Source organism: Fusarium odoratissimum (genome assembly GCF_000260195.1).
Source record: "Fusarium odoratissimum NRRL 54006 unplaced genomic scaffold supercont1.25, whole genome shotgun sequence".
Lineage (NCBI taxonomy): Eukaryota > Fungi > Ascomycota > Sordariomycetes > Hypocreales > Nectriaceae > Fusarium > Fusarium odoratissimum.
The window spans coordinates 359,913-374,437 of record NW_022158778.1 but is presented as its reverse complement, the minus strand read 5'-3'; the positions used below and the strand labels follow the sequence as shown (position 1 = coordinate 374,437).

Below are 14,525 nucleotides of genomic sequence, written 5' to 3'. Positions count from 1 at the left end.
ACAAGAAAGGCACAGCAGAATTGAGCAGGTTCACAATGTTACCTCAGTAGAGAACAAGACGACAGATTGAGTACCTAACTAGTAGTTATTGGTTTGCGAGACCATCGTGCCATTGCTTGGGTTGCAATTTGAGCGGCATGCGCCGCCTCCTAAATAAGAATCCTAAATAAGAAGAGACGGGTGCCCTGAGAGGCAAAAGGTGGAAATGAAGGCCGACACGATACACGCTGTCGATACTAGCAATGACAGTGCATGAAGTATGAGATGAAAATAGAGCTCATGGCGTTGCGGGTGGAACACTCATGGGCAACCGATCATCCGCTGACGTGGGAAATGGTAGACACCCTTACAGCTGATACTGCCCATCATTCATGCAAGATGCCTCAGATTTGTCTTGAAACCTTGATTGATTACCTTATTTCTCTTTCTAGACCAAGAACATTACAATCTACACCACCCACGACAGCACAGCCATCTCGTCCTCAGCTTTTGATATCGACAGTCTCTATCCGTGCCAGGACAAGCACTAGACTCCCGCTATCTGCGGCCCCATGCGATCTAACGAAGCACGACAGAGCCTCTAACCACTTAGCGTCCGGGGCCTTAAGCGGCCCAGCTCGACTTGTTTGCATAGCGTTAGGGCCACCGCAAAAAGCAACCATTAGTCTCTTACTCTGAACTCCAACCGCAGCGCCACATCCCTCAAGTCAAAGCCCAGCTGTTGGAGATCTGGGTCGTGATTTGGCAGGTCATACATACTGGCACTACTCCGTACATACAGAGTACAGGCGAGACGACACCACTCGAATACAGTTTCACATAGCTCGACTTCATCACCAGCTATTCCCTGTGATCAGTTGGCGTCCATACCCTACAACAAGATATCGACGTATGCGACATTATACCCACAGATACCTAGGGTTGGGTAAACCTCTTGAGGGGCACGCTCGCCTTCCTGAAGTGCCCTTCTGCATTAGACCTACATTCCTCCTCTGGGAATCCTCTACATCACTTCCTCAGCTGTTCAGGTGTGGACCAGAACTCACAAACAACGGTGATCATCCTCCACAAGATCGACCCTGATCAGACGGGTCTATCTCATGTCAGCCGTTTTAACATGGGCGATGTCTGAGAGACAGGGAGCCAATCAAATCATTGACCAACCAAGGCATCGATTCGACATCTTATTCATCAGCTGCATGTCCGTTTCCATCTGCAAATTGCTTTCCAAATATTCATCCTTATGTATCTCGTACTGTCTTCTCTGCATCATAGAAGCGGTATTATTACGGTAGAGTTTGATCATATCTGCTGTGTAACAATCGATGCCCTCTTTTTAAATCTCAGAGTCTGTCAAATCTAGAGACACTTCCTGACAACTGACGTCGTATGCTGTTGAGCCAGGGTTCCCTGAAACTGACACGACGGCGCTTTTTCATCGTTAACTACATGCTGCCAAGCCGGAGCGTATGATGTCTCCAACTAAAGAGACCTTTCCTAAATTCCAAGAAACTCGTTGGAATGTCGGGTTTACTTTGAGGGGGTTTCTTACCGCCCTTGCAGACTCAGGGGCACGCACCGTGACTCCTGATGGCTAAATCAATAATTCAGTAGATGTGATCGGGATGGACTGGACTAGGTAGTTACTCAGAAACAATGCCTTATAGTGTTTTCGGCAAATTTTACAAGATCCGCTTCCTGGTGCTCTACGCGAGTGGGAAGGAAACGGACAGGGAATAATTGTCCCCCACGGTTCGGTACAGTCCCACAACGAGTGAGCGACCTGAAACATCGCCGGGATGTCGACAATGACCACCATCGCAACCCCGTTTCTTGAGTAACTATCCCAGCAGCTTTCACCTTTCCCGACCATCTCGAACAACGCATGGGTTCGCACGAATCGAATAGGTCCTGGCCCGACTAGGAAAGGACTAGTTGCCAGCTCTTCTATGTATGTATGGATATGTTCTCTATCTTTGTCACTCGAGCCATCAATCGTGGGAGCTGCAAGCTACTGCAGGTGCTGTTTCAGGAGAAGCTGAGGTCAATCGTTCTGGTCAATCCTCCGTCCATCGTTAAAAGCAGCGTGGCAGTTTTGATCTGACAGCTGTTACGCAGTCGACCATATCGGCCGAAAGATTTAGGACGAGTTTCAGACCCCATTGCCCTACCTACTGAATATCGACGACAAGCATGTCGACTGGAAGCGAGACGGTGGAAGCTTTCAGTTCCGGTTAATCGTGCGTTAAGCTAGATGCATCTGGGTATCGCAGGTCGGCGTTGTCTTCGAGATACTGCATCCATTTCTTCAAGAAGCTGCCTCCCCTGTGAAACAGGCACGTTAATAATGTCTCGTCTCAGGTGAACGGCTGGAACAGTCTGCGCAGCACTTGTCAAACCAGCGGCTGCAGCTTCGAGGCCCAAGGGTCCAAGTGCACTGTATTATCGCTTACCTCTGAATTGTCTCCGAGTCTCCGATAACCGTCAAAGAACGCTTCGGACGTGTCATTGCGACTAGATACACGTGTATTAGTCAAACTGATATTGGATGTCCGGATGGCCCGAATCATAACGGTAACCACCGGGATGTCACCTCACCATTGAGACGGCGCTTCTCGCCGAGGAATCCAACTTCGCCTTCGGAGTTGCTTCGAACAAGGCTCACGATTACGGCCTCCTTTTCACGACCCTGAAAGCCGTCAACACTGCCGAGTTCGATGCCCGGGAACTTGTCTTTCAGCGGAGCTAGTATGGCGAGCTTATTGTCCACTCACTGTCAGCATACGTCTCACTCTACATTTTTGGACGTACCTGGGCATTGTAAGGTGTCACAACAGCTATGTCTTCTGGAAGGACCCCGGCACCCACGAGTTGCCTCACGTGCTGTTGTACAAGAGCAGCCTCCATCTCGTTGCTCTTACTGTCACCATGCAAACCTGCTCTGCCCTTTCTAGGAGTGTCCTTGTCGTCCTCCTCGTTCTTTTCGGGAAAGTCACCTCCCTGTGTATCTATGAAGATGACAGGTTCATTGGTGTCCTCGTTGTCCTGGACCTCATATTCAAGATCTTTCAGGAGGCGATGTTTCACCGCATCAGCAGCGATCAACTTGGAGTCGTACAGTTCATCAGAAGGGAACCGCATAATACTCTCGTGCATTCGATACTGCGTGGTTAGCATGCGTTTGATGGAGGGCCCATGCAATGCCAGCAGTCTGTCAAACAGGGTGATCTCAAGCGTGGTACCCTTTGTGACTGCTGCGCCATCTTTGACTGGCGCCTTAACCTTTGCATTGCTTGATTTGATGGTTGGCGGGAGCTGCAGATGGTCACCGGCACAGACAACCTTCTTAGCAGATACGAGAGGGACCCAACACTGGGCTTCAAGGGCTTGGCTGGCCTCATCAATGATAACAACATCAAACTCATCGTTCCGCAACTGATAGCCTCCTGCCCCATGCAGTGTTGCCAGAAGGACCTTGCTACCGCCAATGAGTGTACTGACACAGCGACGTTCTCGTTCACGAAACTCTTTTCTCAGTTCTTTGAGGTCGGTGTAGATTGCTTTGCGCTCCTTGCCGCTTTTCGTCTTTTTGATTGAGGCCTGCTTGGTGTCCATTTCTGTCCTAATGTCTTTCACAATAGCACCCGCTTCTGATGTTTGCGTGAGTACGTCGAGCGAGTGGTCAACCACGGAAGGCAGCAAACGAGCGGGATGGCCCAGACGAAGGATCGGGATCTTGTGAGGAGCTAGTCGCTCGACGATGTTGTCAACAGAAATGTTGGAAGGCCCGCAGACAAGAATTCTTTGACCCAGTTTGGTCATCTGGAGAATCAGCTCGATTAGAGTATGAGTTTTGCCAGTCTATACATAAACACGTGAGCAAGTATTTTCCACTCCAGTATAAGTCACTCACTCCCGGAGGCCCATGAATCAATGCTACTTCTCGAGATAGCAAAGCGAACCGAATTGCATTCTTTTGTGAGTCGTTGAGCGTTGGATCAAACCACTCGAGATCGCCCACGTTTTCATCTTTAGATAAGTCTTCGGCAACTGGCGATGGGCTCGACAAGCCGAAGAGAACTCTGATGAAACCAGAATATTCCGACTCTTTCATCTTGTTTAGCTTCTCCATCGCCCAGTTCATTCTTCAAAGGAGATGGTTAATGGTGTGATCGCTGTCCATTATGAAGGTGATGACTCAACATACCTCTTGTATGTCACTTCGTCTGCCAATTTGACAGCCCATACTCTACCCGAGAAGCCAACTTCTTCCTTCCCCTCATCAATCGCAACAGCAACCCATCCTCTGCTCACTCTGGTAACAACACCTCTCGCTCCCTTCTTCTCCAAATCCTTTACTTCACGCTTTTTGGCGCTTCCCGCCGGCTGCTCAGCGACAAGAACGATGTCTCCGGTGCGCAAGCCATGCTCAGGTAATTCATCAGGCGAGCCCGTGGCGGCATGCGGAGAGAGCTCAAGAACTGTTCGGCCTCCGAGACCCGTACGTTGACCCGAGACAACAAGGTTTGTGAGAGCAAGGCCAGCTCGTTGAAGGGCTGTCGGGCTGTGGTTGGAGATGAGGGTGCTTGTCTCGTTGATCTCTGTCTGAAGTTCTTGTTCAAGAAGGGCGAGTTGGGTGGTGGCAAAGGTGGGAATGTCGACTGGCTCTCTTTTGACAGTCATCGTCACTGACCTTTCTTTGTGTGGTTAAGTAAAACTTGGTGAGGTTACAGATGTAAGTGTAAGATCAGAATACGAGGTGGGATTGGATGTTTGGTGGGGGAGCTTCCATGATTAGACCCCGCCATAACCCGCTCTGACGTTAGTTGTCTGACTACCTACTACTTACTACCTTGGTACCTACGTCGGGCGAAGTCATGATGCTTCATATCATGAGAGCTCAAACACACCCAATTACCTATAAAACAATACTGACAGTAATTGGTGTCTCTCACTTCAGATATTTGTATATACGCCAACCTATAAGAATATTCATACAAACAGAGCTCAACACTCAAATACTCCTGTGGTATCAAGTCATGATATAACCCCCCATAAATGCGCCGCGTCAAAACCAAACCTCTTGCCATAAGCAGAAACATTATCGCTCCAGCGCTAACAATGTAGTACTAGATGTGATCTTAAGTAATGTCAGAGTACACTACAAGTCGAGTCAAAAATTATAGCTCATGCTCAGACGGGTGGATAGCAATCACTACCACAAGAGAGACAACCATAATCGCCAAAGCAACAAACGCAACAATCATGATTGTACCACGACTAGCAGGAAACTTGCCCTGCATGACCCAGTGCTGAGATTGAAAATAGCGTTTGTAGCCAAGGAAGAGAATCAATATACTGATACCGAGGAACGTGGTGCCAAGCGGCTTGCCCATGTGTCGTAATGTCTGGGTGTTGCTCCGCGAGTTATTGCCATGCTCGCTTTCGAGAGACGTATTGAGGCGAAAGAGCTGTGTCACTGCTATCCCTATGGATGCAAAACTAAGAGATGTGCGTAGCCATGCCAGAAATGTTCGTTCTTGGAGGTTGTTAGATTGTTAACCCGAAGTACCAAGGGCGAAGCTTACCGATGGCGAGGTGATCTCGGGCAACGCTGCCTTTATTCTCCAGCTCTATCGACTGAAACTTCTCTGCCTGGGTCTGCCACCACGACGTATTACCACTCTCTGAGCTGGCTTGTCGGGCCGTCTCAGGGTTCTGGGCAGCGCCATTGTTTTGTTGGGAAGATGGTCGCTGGCGTAAGGATGGTTTACGGATCTGCGGGGCCGAGGTCGCGGTACTTGTAACATTGAGCGAGTTGTAATTGAGAGGCGGCGTATGGGATATGAATCCAGTAGCCTCGTCGGCGCTGCTGTCCTCGTTGACAGGGCTCGGCCTGAGCGACGAGTTGGGCGGGAGGATGGGACTGCCGGCGGGCCGGGGTGAGAGATGGGTAGGAGAGGGACCAGCCATTGAATCGGCGCGTTCACGAGCGTTCTGTTGTGCGTAAAAGTCGTTCTTGTTAGCGCTCACTCAACATTGGGGTACTCAGGCGAGGGATACTGAGAGGAAGCGAAAGAGAAGAACAGCGAGGAGGAGTAGAGCCAAAAGAGCACGCGAGATTCGGATGATCTTTCGGAGGCTAAGGTCTGGATGTCGAGCAGGGGGCCGGCAGTTTCCCAGACGCCACAAAGACCATCTTTGTACGGACGGCGAGATAGTCGACCACATGCATGTTGGTATCTACCGATACCAGCCTGAAGTGCTAGTTATCGGGCTTGCAAGGAATAGCTGCCAGCCCGCATGACATGCAAAGAACAGAACAGAACACATGAGGCTGGTTGAAAAGAACATGACCGTCCCGCACAATGTCTCATGAATCACCCGTGCCGTGTCTTTGTCTCACTCACTTCCATTTACAAGAACGGGAGGATACACACCTCAAGTATCTCATTTATGCGTGCATTTGAAGATGAATGCCGTCCTAGTTGGAATCCAACACTAGATGCTCGTCGGACGGGGCCATTCGCATTTGAATCTGCATTGGCATCTGCATCTAGAGCATTCTCGGCCATCACGATCGATTGGCAAAGGTCAAGGGTCCTGGTGAGAATAGAACGCGGCTATAGGTACTGCGACACAGCGTTAGGAACAGGCGGAACAGACGGAACAGTTCTAGTCCGATATGTCGAGAGTTGCGTGCGTGCATGCGTGTTTTCTAACGTTGACAAGGTTACTGTAAAGTCAAAGAACATTTGAGGTCAAGACAAGCTTAGTCTGAGGTCCTAGTATCTACTACGCAGTAGCCCCCTGCAGTGGGGTTGTGGCAGTGGAGGCGCTCCGCACTCTTCAGCGGCTGTAGCATCTGTATCTTCATTGGATGATACCAAATTAAGCAGAAGCACGTCATGGTGCTAAGGAAACAGAATGACGACGGTGAGACCAAGGCTATCGAGGTCTGAATACCTTCACTTTGGCATATTGAACTAGTCCTTAACAGCTTAGATGCTTTTTTATTATAGTGAATTTTTATAAATTAAAGTCTTTTATATATATTTCTTTTCTTCCTAAAAGATTTATTAATTAAGATATATAAGCATCTGCAGAACTGCGAGTACTGGATATGCTCCCGATGTAACAAGCACTATCTAACGTCGATGAGGGATGAGCATGAGGTTGCATGCCTTGAAGAACGGCCAGCGCGTTGCAACTACTGCCGCAAGACTGGGCAACATAAGGAGATTTCTCAGCACGAAACTGAATGCAATACTCGGATCTGTCCAGGCTGCAGGCACCTCAAAGTTGACACAATTGCGGCACATTGGGCAAAATGCACAAAGATGCTCTGTTCTAGCGGCTTCTATATAGTTTTGAGCGCAACGGGCCTCATAACTGTCCAAAGCAGCTTTGTCCAATCTGTCTCCGTCGTTTCTCTCGGGGATGTGAGGATGAACACCTAAGAGAGTGTGAAGGATACAAGAAGTTTGACTCTCTTCATTCAAAGAAAGAGTCGGATCGTGCTACCAGGTCAATTTTATCGCAGAATTTTCGATTTCCTCTCTTCGAAGGTTGCGCTAAAACCCTCACAACACATTCATTATTGATTTCGAGTGTATCTGCTCAGACGATGGGCCACTACCCCTTCCGGTAGCTATATTCGATGCTTTTGAGCGACAGGTTGTCCCCCCCCCACGGTCATAGATCATGAGATGACAGTTGGGGAACTCCGGCAAAAGATCAGCCTTTCAAAATTTCACCAAGCTCGCCGCCCGTTCGCTTCTGTTAGGGTGATTCAAAGGTTTCAGCCTGGCCGTTAGGAAGACAGAATGATAGGTCTGACGTGTCATGCAATTGCAGACCATATACGGAAGCATATCAACGTAAGTGAAACATTCGCCTTCTCTACCGCTTTCTTTTATTTGCTTTTTACTCATCTAACTTGCCTTCTCCCTAGGAACATGGGCCCGTAGAAGCCTGCATTAGTTGGGCAAGGACTCAACTCGATATCCGATGCTTGAATTACATTCTCAAGACTGCGGGCGCCGAAGATCTGCTGATTCCTCAATGGAAATTTAGCGATCAACCACTGGGATGGTATCATACTATCCGGCGTCAAGTGAAAATTGACGCAAGAGTGCTGTCTTTGCAACTCTCGAAGCTCTACGGGACCCTGTTCCCTGAGGATCGGAGGCTGACCTTGAATGCCCACGACGCCGGGGCTGATGTGACAATGACCATTCGATTAGTCAAGGCATACCTGCTGAGGGCCTTCGGCATACCTCTCTTCCTGGGAAAATTGATTTCCACTCCTCCTTAGCTGATTGTGGCGCGAAGGGATGGGAATTGGACGTTGGGAAGTTGCTTGGCCTTCTCGAAAAGGCAACCCCTGCTATTGCCCTAAGAAAAGCCAACGATGACGAGATCAGCCAAAGTGGCATCGATGAGCTTTTGGACGACGACGAGGAGATTTGGGAGGATTTCTCAGACGATGAATCAGCGGGGGATCTCTTCATGAGATTTGAGGAGAAGCATACATTGGATAACTCCGTGGACGGTTCGAATTAAAGATGCCTTTCAGCTATGGACGAAGGCACCTTCACCTCGAACATCTCCCCTCATGTCCAGTTCGTCTACAGATGTTTTGTTCGAGTTTCTTGAAGCAGGTATCTTGTCGTGCTCATTTATTTGACATGTCTAGCCTCTCAAAACATATCTCTTTCCACAGAATGAAGCGCAATTCGTGATGTCCATCCCAAATTCCCTTACTCCACCCTCATCTTGCACCGGGCCATAAGACCTCTAATCTAAGATAGCATGGAGTTCCTGAATCTGCTGCAGCACGGCTGATCGACTAGTACCGCCCCTGGCCGATTTCGCCTCAACACTCGACTCATATTCGAATGCCTTCACAATGTCCGCTGTGAATCGAGAATCGATGGCTTGCAGTTGCTCCAGGGTTAGTTTATCCATCGGGGTTTCCGTATTTTCCGATAATGCAACAACGCGTCCAGAAATGTGATGAGCTTCCCTAAAAGGACATCCGTTTCGCACCAGCCACTCCGCGACATCAGTGGCAAGCATCGTCTTATCCAGGGCAGCCAACATCCGCTCAGGCCGCACGGTCATAGTGGCGATGACCCCGTTGGCGATGCCCAGACTGTCCAAAACAGTTTGGACCGAATCCAGCATGGGTTCCCATCCCTCCTGAAGGTCCTTGTTGTAGCAAGTTGGCAATCCTTTCACGCTCTATCAGGTATCTGTTAGTGGCTGCTCTTGATCCGCTCCTGATCACTCATGGGCTGATATGTCTGTATTCGAACTCACCATCATCAGCCCAGCCATTTGGCCGAAAGCACGACCTGACTTGCCGCGCAAGAGTTCCAAACTGTCGGCGTTCTTCTTATTCGGCATTAAACTGGACGCGAATTAGAGTCTTATGGGATTGCCTGGGAGTCGCGATGGATACAACGAACCTGCTGCCGGTACTATAAAGATCTGACAAACGACAAAACCCGAACTCGGAAGTGGAGTATAATATGAGATCTTCAGCCCACCTGCTGATATGGCTGGTGAATATCGAGTTCCAGGTTAGGAACTCGATGATGAAGTCACGGTCGCCTGAAGTGTTCATGGAGTTCAGAGTGATTCCGCTGAAACCAAGCTCCGCGGCTATTGCATCTCGATCGATGCCAAACACATTACCAGCTAATGCACCACATCCAAGTGGGCTAAGGTTGACCCTTTCGAAGACCTGGCGCAATCGCTCGAGATCCTGCTTGAACGAAGCAGCATGTGACATTATCCACTGACCCCAGCGAACTGGCTGCGCGCGTTGTAAGTGGGTGTAGCCGGGCATGAGGTAGTCGCTATGGATGTTACTCAGTAAGGGGCTTTGTTCGGATGCAGTGCCAGGCTTACATTTCAGCTTCGGCGCGTTTGGTGAGGACTTGTAGGAAAGCAACGAGTTGGCTGTCGATTTCACGGATGCGGTCACGTAGCCACATGCGCATATCACAAACGACCTGCTCGTTGCGGCTGCGACCTGTATGCAGCTTGCCAGCGGTGTCCTTTCCGATAAGCTCTCCCAATCGACGCTCGTTTGCAGTATGAATCTGATTCATTGTGTTAGCCTCGGGAGGTTAGGTGGCGTGGGCCAGCGTCTCACGTCTTCATCATTCGGCATAATAGCGAAGGTTCCCTGCTTCCATTCTTCCATCACTTCAAGCAGACCATGCTCGATCATCTTAAATTCGTCTTCGGTAATGATACCAACCTTTGAGTTGGCCCTGGCGAAAGCAATCGATCCAAGAACGTCCTCTCTATAGAGAGCCTTATCGTATATAATAGAGGCATTATACTTATGCATAAGCGGATCAATCCCACCTGGGCATCGCAAGGTTAGTATACTGGATCCGAAGCTTGTGTCCGGGGACAATTGAACCTGTAAACCTGCCACCCCAGAGCATATTGGTTGCCGGGGCGTCCGTCTTCTTTTCCGCCATGTTGGAGTATTTGTTCTCGGCGCTCGTCGCGATCGTCGCGTTTGTTAGCTCGTTGCGATTTCAAGCTCGATAGAACTGATAGAAGCAATTGACGTTCAAATTAAGGGACGTGAGTCAATTTGAATAATGTTGCTTGACTAAAAAGGTCGAAAACGAGGGCGGGGCTAATCAAGTTCGAAAGTGTTACGGGTGTCCCACTTCCTGTCTTATCTGTTATCGCGAGCCCCAGTTCATCTGGTAAATAATCAGGTGATGATAATGATGCGGCCACGAATTATGTTAAACCGCAGGAGCCAAATTGGCAGTGTATTTTTATAAAAGTTGCTGCTTTTCTTAAAATAAATAGGTTACTTAAATAATCACCTCTTTTTTAAAATAATATTATGAATAAAATATAAAGTTTATAAGTTAGCCTTAAAAGGTATATCTAAGTATCTTTAAAGTTTAATATAGTTTAAATATTTATTACCTCTTAGGAGGTAAAGCTTTACTATGGTATATAACTGACTGATAGACCCCCTGACCAACGGCCTACTCGAAGTTTGTGGCGAACTTGGCATTCTAGTTCTTGCTTATTGTAAGGACTCTACTCCAATATCCCAGGGATTGACATGATCACTGACACAAAAGTCTAGCACCCCTCGGACGAGGTTTCCTCGAGGCAAGATCAGGCCTGTCGAGGATCTTCCAGAGAATGACATGCGTGCCAAGATCCACCCACGCTGGCAAGGCGACAACTTCCGCAAGAATTCCCAGCTAGTTGATGATATCGAAGCCCTTGCAAAGAAGAAGGGATGCACAGTGAGCCAGATCGCCATCAACTGGCTCTTATCACTCTCTCGTCGCCCGGGGATGTCTACGATCGTGCCTATCCCTGGCTCTACCAAGCCCGACCGTATCCGAGAGAACGCGACAATCATCGATCTTACAGACGAGGACTTGCGCGATATCGACAGGCTACTTGCATCTTTTACGCCTGCCAGTGACAGATATCCTCCTCAACACATGAAATACGTCAGTGCTTAGGAACAAGTATTGCCGAATAGGATTATGGTGCAGATTGGAGGCGACAGATCGGGCAGTATTGGCTGTGTATTTTGTAAACTAGTTAAACACCATCGTTTCAACTTGCTAGACAAGGAGCTGCCTCCGAGACTTGGCTTGGCCCAACATATTTGCCTGTTGTACAAAGTTGGGTGTGGAAAAGAGGGGATTGGAGATAGAAGACGTTTTGAAAGTAGTATATTTTTGTAAATGCATTCATATGATCAGTCATAAAGTCATGATTCTCGTATGAAGGTCGTTTCAAACAAGCCCACAATAGCAACACTTTGTCCATCAGACGACCAGATTGACCGGCACGGGATAAGTGCAACTTCGCATTTATCTCCAAGGTTGTTCCATATGGAAACAATTTGAGCCGCATCTGCATACACCAAAGTCAATTTGGATTGAACCGTTTCTGGCCCATGAGGGTGGAGTTGATGAAGTGATTCCTGCATGATTTTGCACATATCGATCTTCAAGCTATCCAAGGAAGCGGAATGAGGCCTGTCAGCATGAGAATATGCTGCTGTACTGTAGATTACAGTAGCACTTGCGGTTGTGACGACTGAATGCCATGTTTTCCAGCCTGGAAGCGTGAGCTCAGGCAAGCAACACATCAAAAAACTCGCCTCTTCAATTTTCGAAAGACCGTTGTGAGCGTGCCACTCCACAGTAGCCTGCCGTGGCAGCTCTTCCACTTCAGCAGCAAACATAGGCGGGATACAAGTCTCAGGCTCATTCTGTTGACGTAAAGTCAGTGCCTCCCAGTCCGGAAGGGTCTTTCGGGTTGTCTTGTCATCGTTACCAAGCGACATGTAAGCAGGGTTGTATTTCAAGTCCCAAAGATCAGGACCGTTATCACCATCCCCCTCCTCATCGGGGGATCCGTGTGCTTGTTTCCAAGCATACCCTGCCAGCTGGGCGCTGCGCTGGATCTCGGACGAGTTGGCGCGGGGGAAGTAAGCAACTGAGCTTGTCCACCACTGAATCTTCATCTCCTGACCAACTCGCCACAAATGTTGCAGAGATAGGACAATTTGAAGCTCGTGTGACTTCTCAGATGTGGAAGGGAGGAGCATTGTTGCTGGAATCAAGGGTATCTGACCGGCAATGGAGATGCACCGAAGACCTGTAGGCTGGTCTTGAGCTGTCACAGGCACGTCTATCGCCTGACTGTAGGGGCCAATGTTTGCAGGTGCCCAGTATGACCTGGACTGGACATGGAGACCATTGCGGTCCCGTATCGCTTTAGGTGTAGGAGCAGCTAGGGAGATGGCAATATTCACACCAGCCGGTAGGAGGTCACCACAGGAAATGGTCACTCGCGACGGTGGGTTCGGCCTGGTGAATATCTTGCCGTACTCGCCATTAACCTTAGGAAAGTCTGACATGCGCCTTAAGACGACGATGGTACTTGTGACTTGAGAGAGTTGAACACCAGCCCCTGACGCCAAATCTCTGATCTTCTCTACGACCTGGATGGTTTCATCTTGTATCGGCATTTCACCCAACCCGAGGTCTGGAAGTACAGACCAACGCAAAACCTCGCTATCAGCAGTGAAGGTCCCTGCATCTTGGGATAGTGACGTCAACCTCCTTGAAATGGCAGAAGCCTTTGCGGTTTTCAACTCGTTCAAGGATTGCGGCAGGTCGCCAAATACAGTCTTGAAGTGAGGATCGAGGAGATTGGGGATCCGAACTGCTGGTTTGGCTGCAGCATCATGCTTGTCTTCGAACCGTGCACCACCCAACATAAGCCATGAGCAACCGCCACCTTCACGCACTATCCTACGCCCCTGTTCTGGGACAACAATTCTCTTCTTGAACACGGAAGATGGGCCATCCAGGACGAGCGTCTCAAATTCACCACCTTCTCCTAGGGCTGCCGCACCTTGAGCTGAGCCAAACTTGCGTAATGCATTCTTGACACGACTCGAGCCTGCTTCGCTTGACACCCGTTCCCAGAGATGGTTCTCGTCTAGTCCAGCACTGGCAACTTTGATGATCCGTGCCTCTAATCCAACATTGGCCATATCAATCAACAACTGGGTATCGGCTGAGATGGCTGCGGATGGGGGTGGCAAGACTGGATACTGCCATAGGTAGGCCAGGGGCACAAGACCTAGGCGCAGTGCTATTGACTCAACACGGGTGCGCTGGTAGGTGGAGAGGATGGCACCGGCGCATACAGCATTAGCCTCTGGATGGCGGGCAATGATGGACTGTAACAAGGGAAGCATGGACTCCGTCTCGTCACTCTCCTGGACCTTGTCCTGGGCATTAGCCGTGGCATCGTAGTCCCTCTCGTGGCGGACCGCACGTCCAGTGATGGGTAGCCGATATAGCGGCAGGCCAGTTGCATCGGCGTACAGGGGGAGGACTTCGTGCCCGACTGTTTGGTACATGAAACTATTGAGGTCCGTGTCGGAAGATTCCCCGGAGCCCTGGCCTTGCCGAAGGCTGTCATGATCCCCTGTGGCAGGATCAGGCGGCTGGGGTGTCCAGGTACCCGGATCGATGCGCTGGAAGCCCACGGGAGATGAGAGATCCGAAGGTGTCTGGAGATTGGTCTCTGGTTCAGCCTTGGTGGCGCCTTCCTGGCGGAACGGTGATTGTCCGCCTGAAATAGCTGAACTTGAGTCTGGTGCTGGTCCTGGGAACAGGTTTGCAAGAGCCACGATCTGATGGCCGTGCTCGAGACAGTGGATCAGGCTGAAGAAGCTATCTTTGCCCCCCGAGATAAGAGCAATGACATTGAGCTTTTCAGAAGACATGGCTGATAGAACAGTGGCCGTTGACCAGGCACTGCTTTACGGAAGTTGTACCCAGTCAGGCAGGCAGCTAGAGGCTGGGAAATGAGACCTGGAGGATAGTTCGACCTCCAATTTAGCAATTATTCTAAAGACGGGGTGGAAGGCTTGAAGAAAGCCTCTGGCGTACTTTTAATTAGGAGCGGACATTTGATGTGGTGTAGTG

At 49.5% G+C, this 14,525-nt stretch overlaps 6 protein-coding genes across 7 annotated transcripts; 2 read left to right on the top strand and 4 right to left on the bottom strand.

Moving 5' to 3' along the window:
• Positions 1-2,234: 2,234 nt before the first annotated feature.
• On the bottom strand, positions 2,235-4,683 carry FOIG_12218 (uncharacterized protein; the record flags this gene model as incomplete). Its single annotated transcript, XM_031213062.1, has 6 exons — positions 2,235-2,325; positions 2,454-2,514; positions 2,599-2,758; positions 2,812-3,861; positions 3,914-4,145; positions 4,208-4,683. 6 exons carry the CDS (start codon positions 4,681-4,683, stop codon positions 2,235-2,237), a joined length of 2,070 nt encoding a protein of 689 aa, XP_031057358.1.
• A 497-nt stretch (positions 4,684-5,180) lies between these two features.
• Positions 5,181-6,575, bottom strand: FOIG_12217 (uncharacterized protein; the record flags this gene model as incomplete). The annotated part of the gene is made up of 3 exons (XM_031213061.1): positions 5,181-5,539; positions 5,589-5,997; positions 6,441-6,575. The coding sequence occupies 3 exons, from the start codon at positions 6,573-6,575 to the stop codon at positions 5,181-5,183; spliced, it is 903 nt and encodes a 300-aa protein (XP_031057357.1).
• A 333-nt stretch (positions 6,576-6,908) lies between these two features.
• On the top strand, positions 6,909-8,565 carry FOIG_12216 (uncharacterized protein; the record flags this gene model as incomplete). The annotated part of the gene is made up of 3 exons (XM_031213060.1): positions 6,909-6,956; positions 7,858-7,880; positions 8,247-8,565. 3 exons carry the CDS (start codon positions 6,909-6,911, stop codon positions 8,563-8,565), a joined length of 390 nt encoding a protein of 129 aa, XP_031057356.1.
• A 234-nt stretch (positions 8,566-8,799) lies between these two features.
• Positions 8,800-10,502, bottom strand: FOIG_12215 (argininosuccinate lyase; the record flags this gene model as incomplete). The annotated part of the gene is made up of 6 exons (XM_031213059.1): positions 8,800-9,246; positions 9,325-9,415; positions 9,474-9,866; positions 9,919-10,112; positions 10,166-10,383; positions 10,442-10,502. 6 exons carry the CDS (start codon positions 10,500-10,502, stop codon positions 8,800-8,802), a joined length of 1,404 nt encoding a protein of 467 aa, XP_031057355.1.
• A 316-nt stretch (positions 10,503-10,818) lies between these two features.
• FOIG_12213 (uncharacterized protein) lies at positions 10,819-14,424 on the top strand. Of its 2 annotated transcripts, XM_031213057.1 has the most exons (3): positions 10,819-10,923; positions 11,017-11,079; positions 11,138-14,424. In XM_031213057.1, exon 3 carries the CDS (start codon positions 11,202-11,204, stop codon positions 11,526-11,528), a length of 327 nt encoding a protein of 108 aa, XP_031057353.1. In that variant the 5' UTR covers positions 10,819-10,923; positions 11,017-11,079; positions 11,138-11,201; the 3' UTR covers positions 11,529-14,424. The 2 variants fall into 2 exon arrangements, with proteins under 2 accessions (XP_031057353.1, XP_031057352.1); XM_031213056.1 differs by having other exon boundaries at positions 10,819-11,079.
• Positions 11,047-14,323, bottom strand: FOIG_12214 (uncharacterized protein; the record flags this gene model as incomplete). The annotated part of the gene is made up of 1 exon (XM_031213058.1): positions 11,047-14,323. One exon carries the CDS (start codon positions 14,321-14,323, stop codon positions 11,783-11,785), a length of 2,541 nt encoding a protein of 846 aa, XP_031057354.1. The 3' UTR covers positions 11,047-11,782.
• Positions 14,425-14,525: the final 101 nt, after the last annotated feature.

Excerpts from the sequence above, each read along its gene's own strand:
- FOIG_12213 (XM_031213057.1), top strand. The coding sequence starts at position 11,202 with ATGCGTGCCAAGATCCACCCACGCTGGCAAGGCGACAACTTCCGCAAG.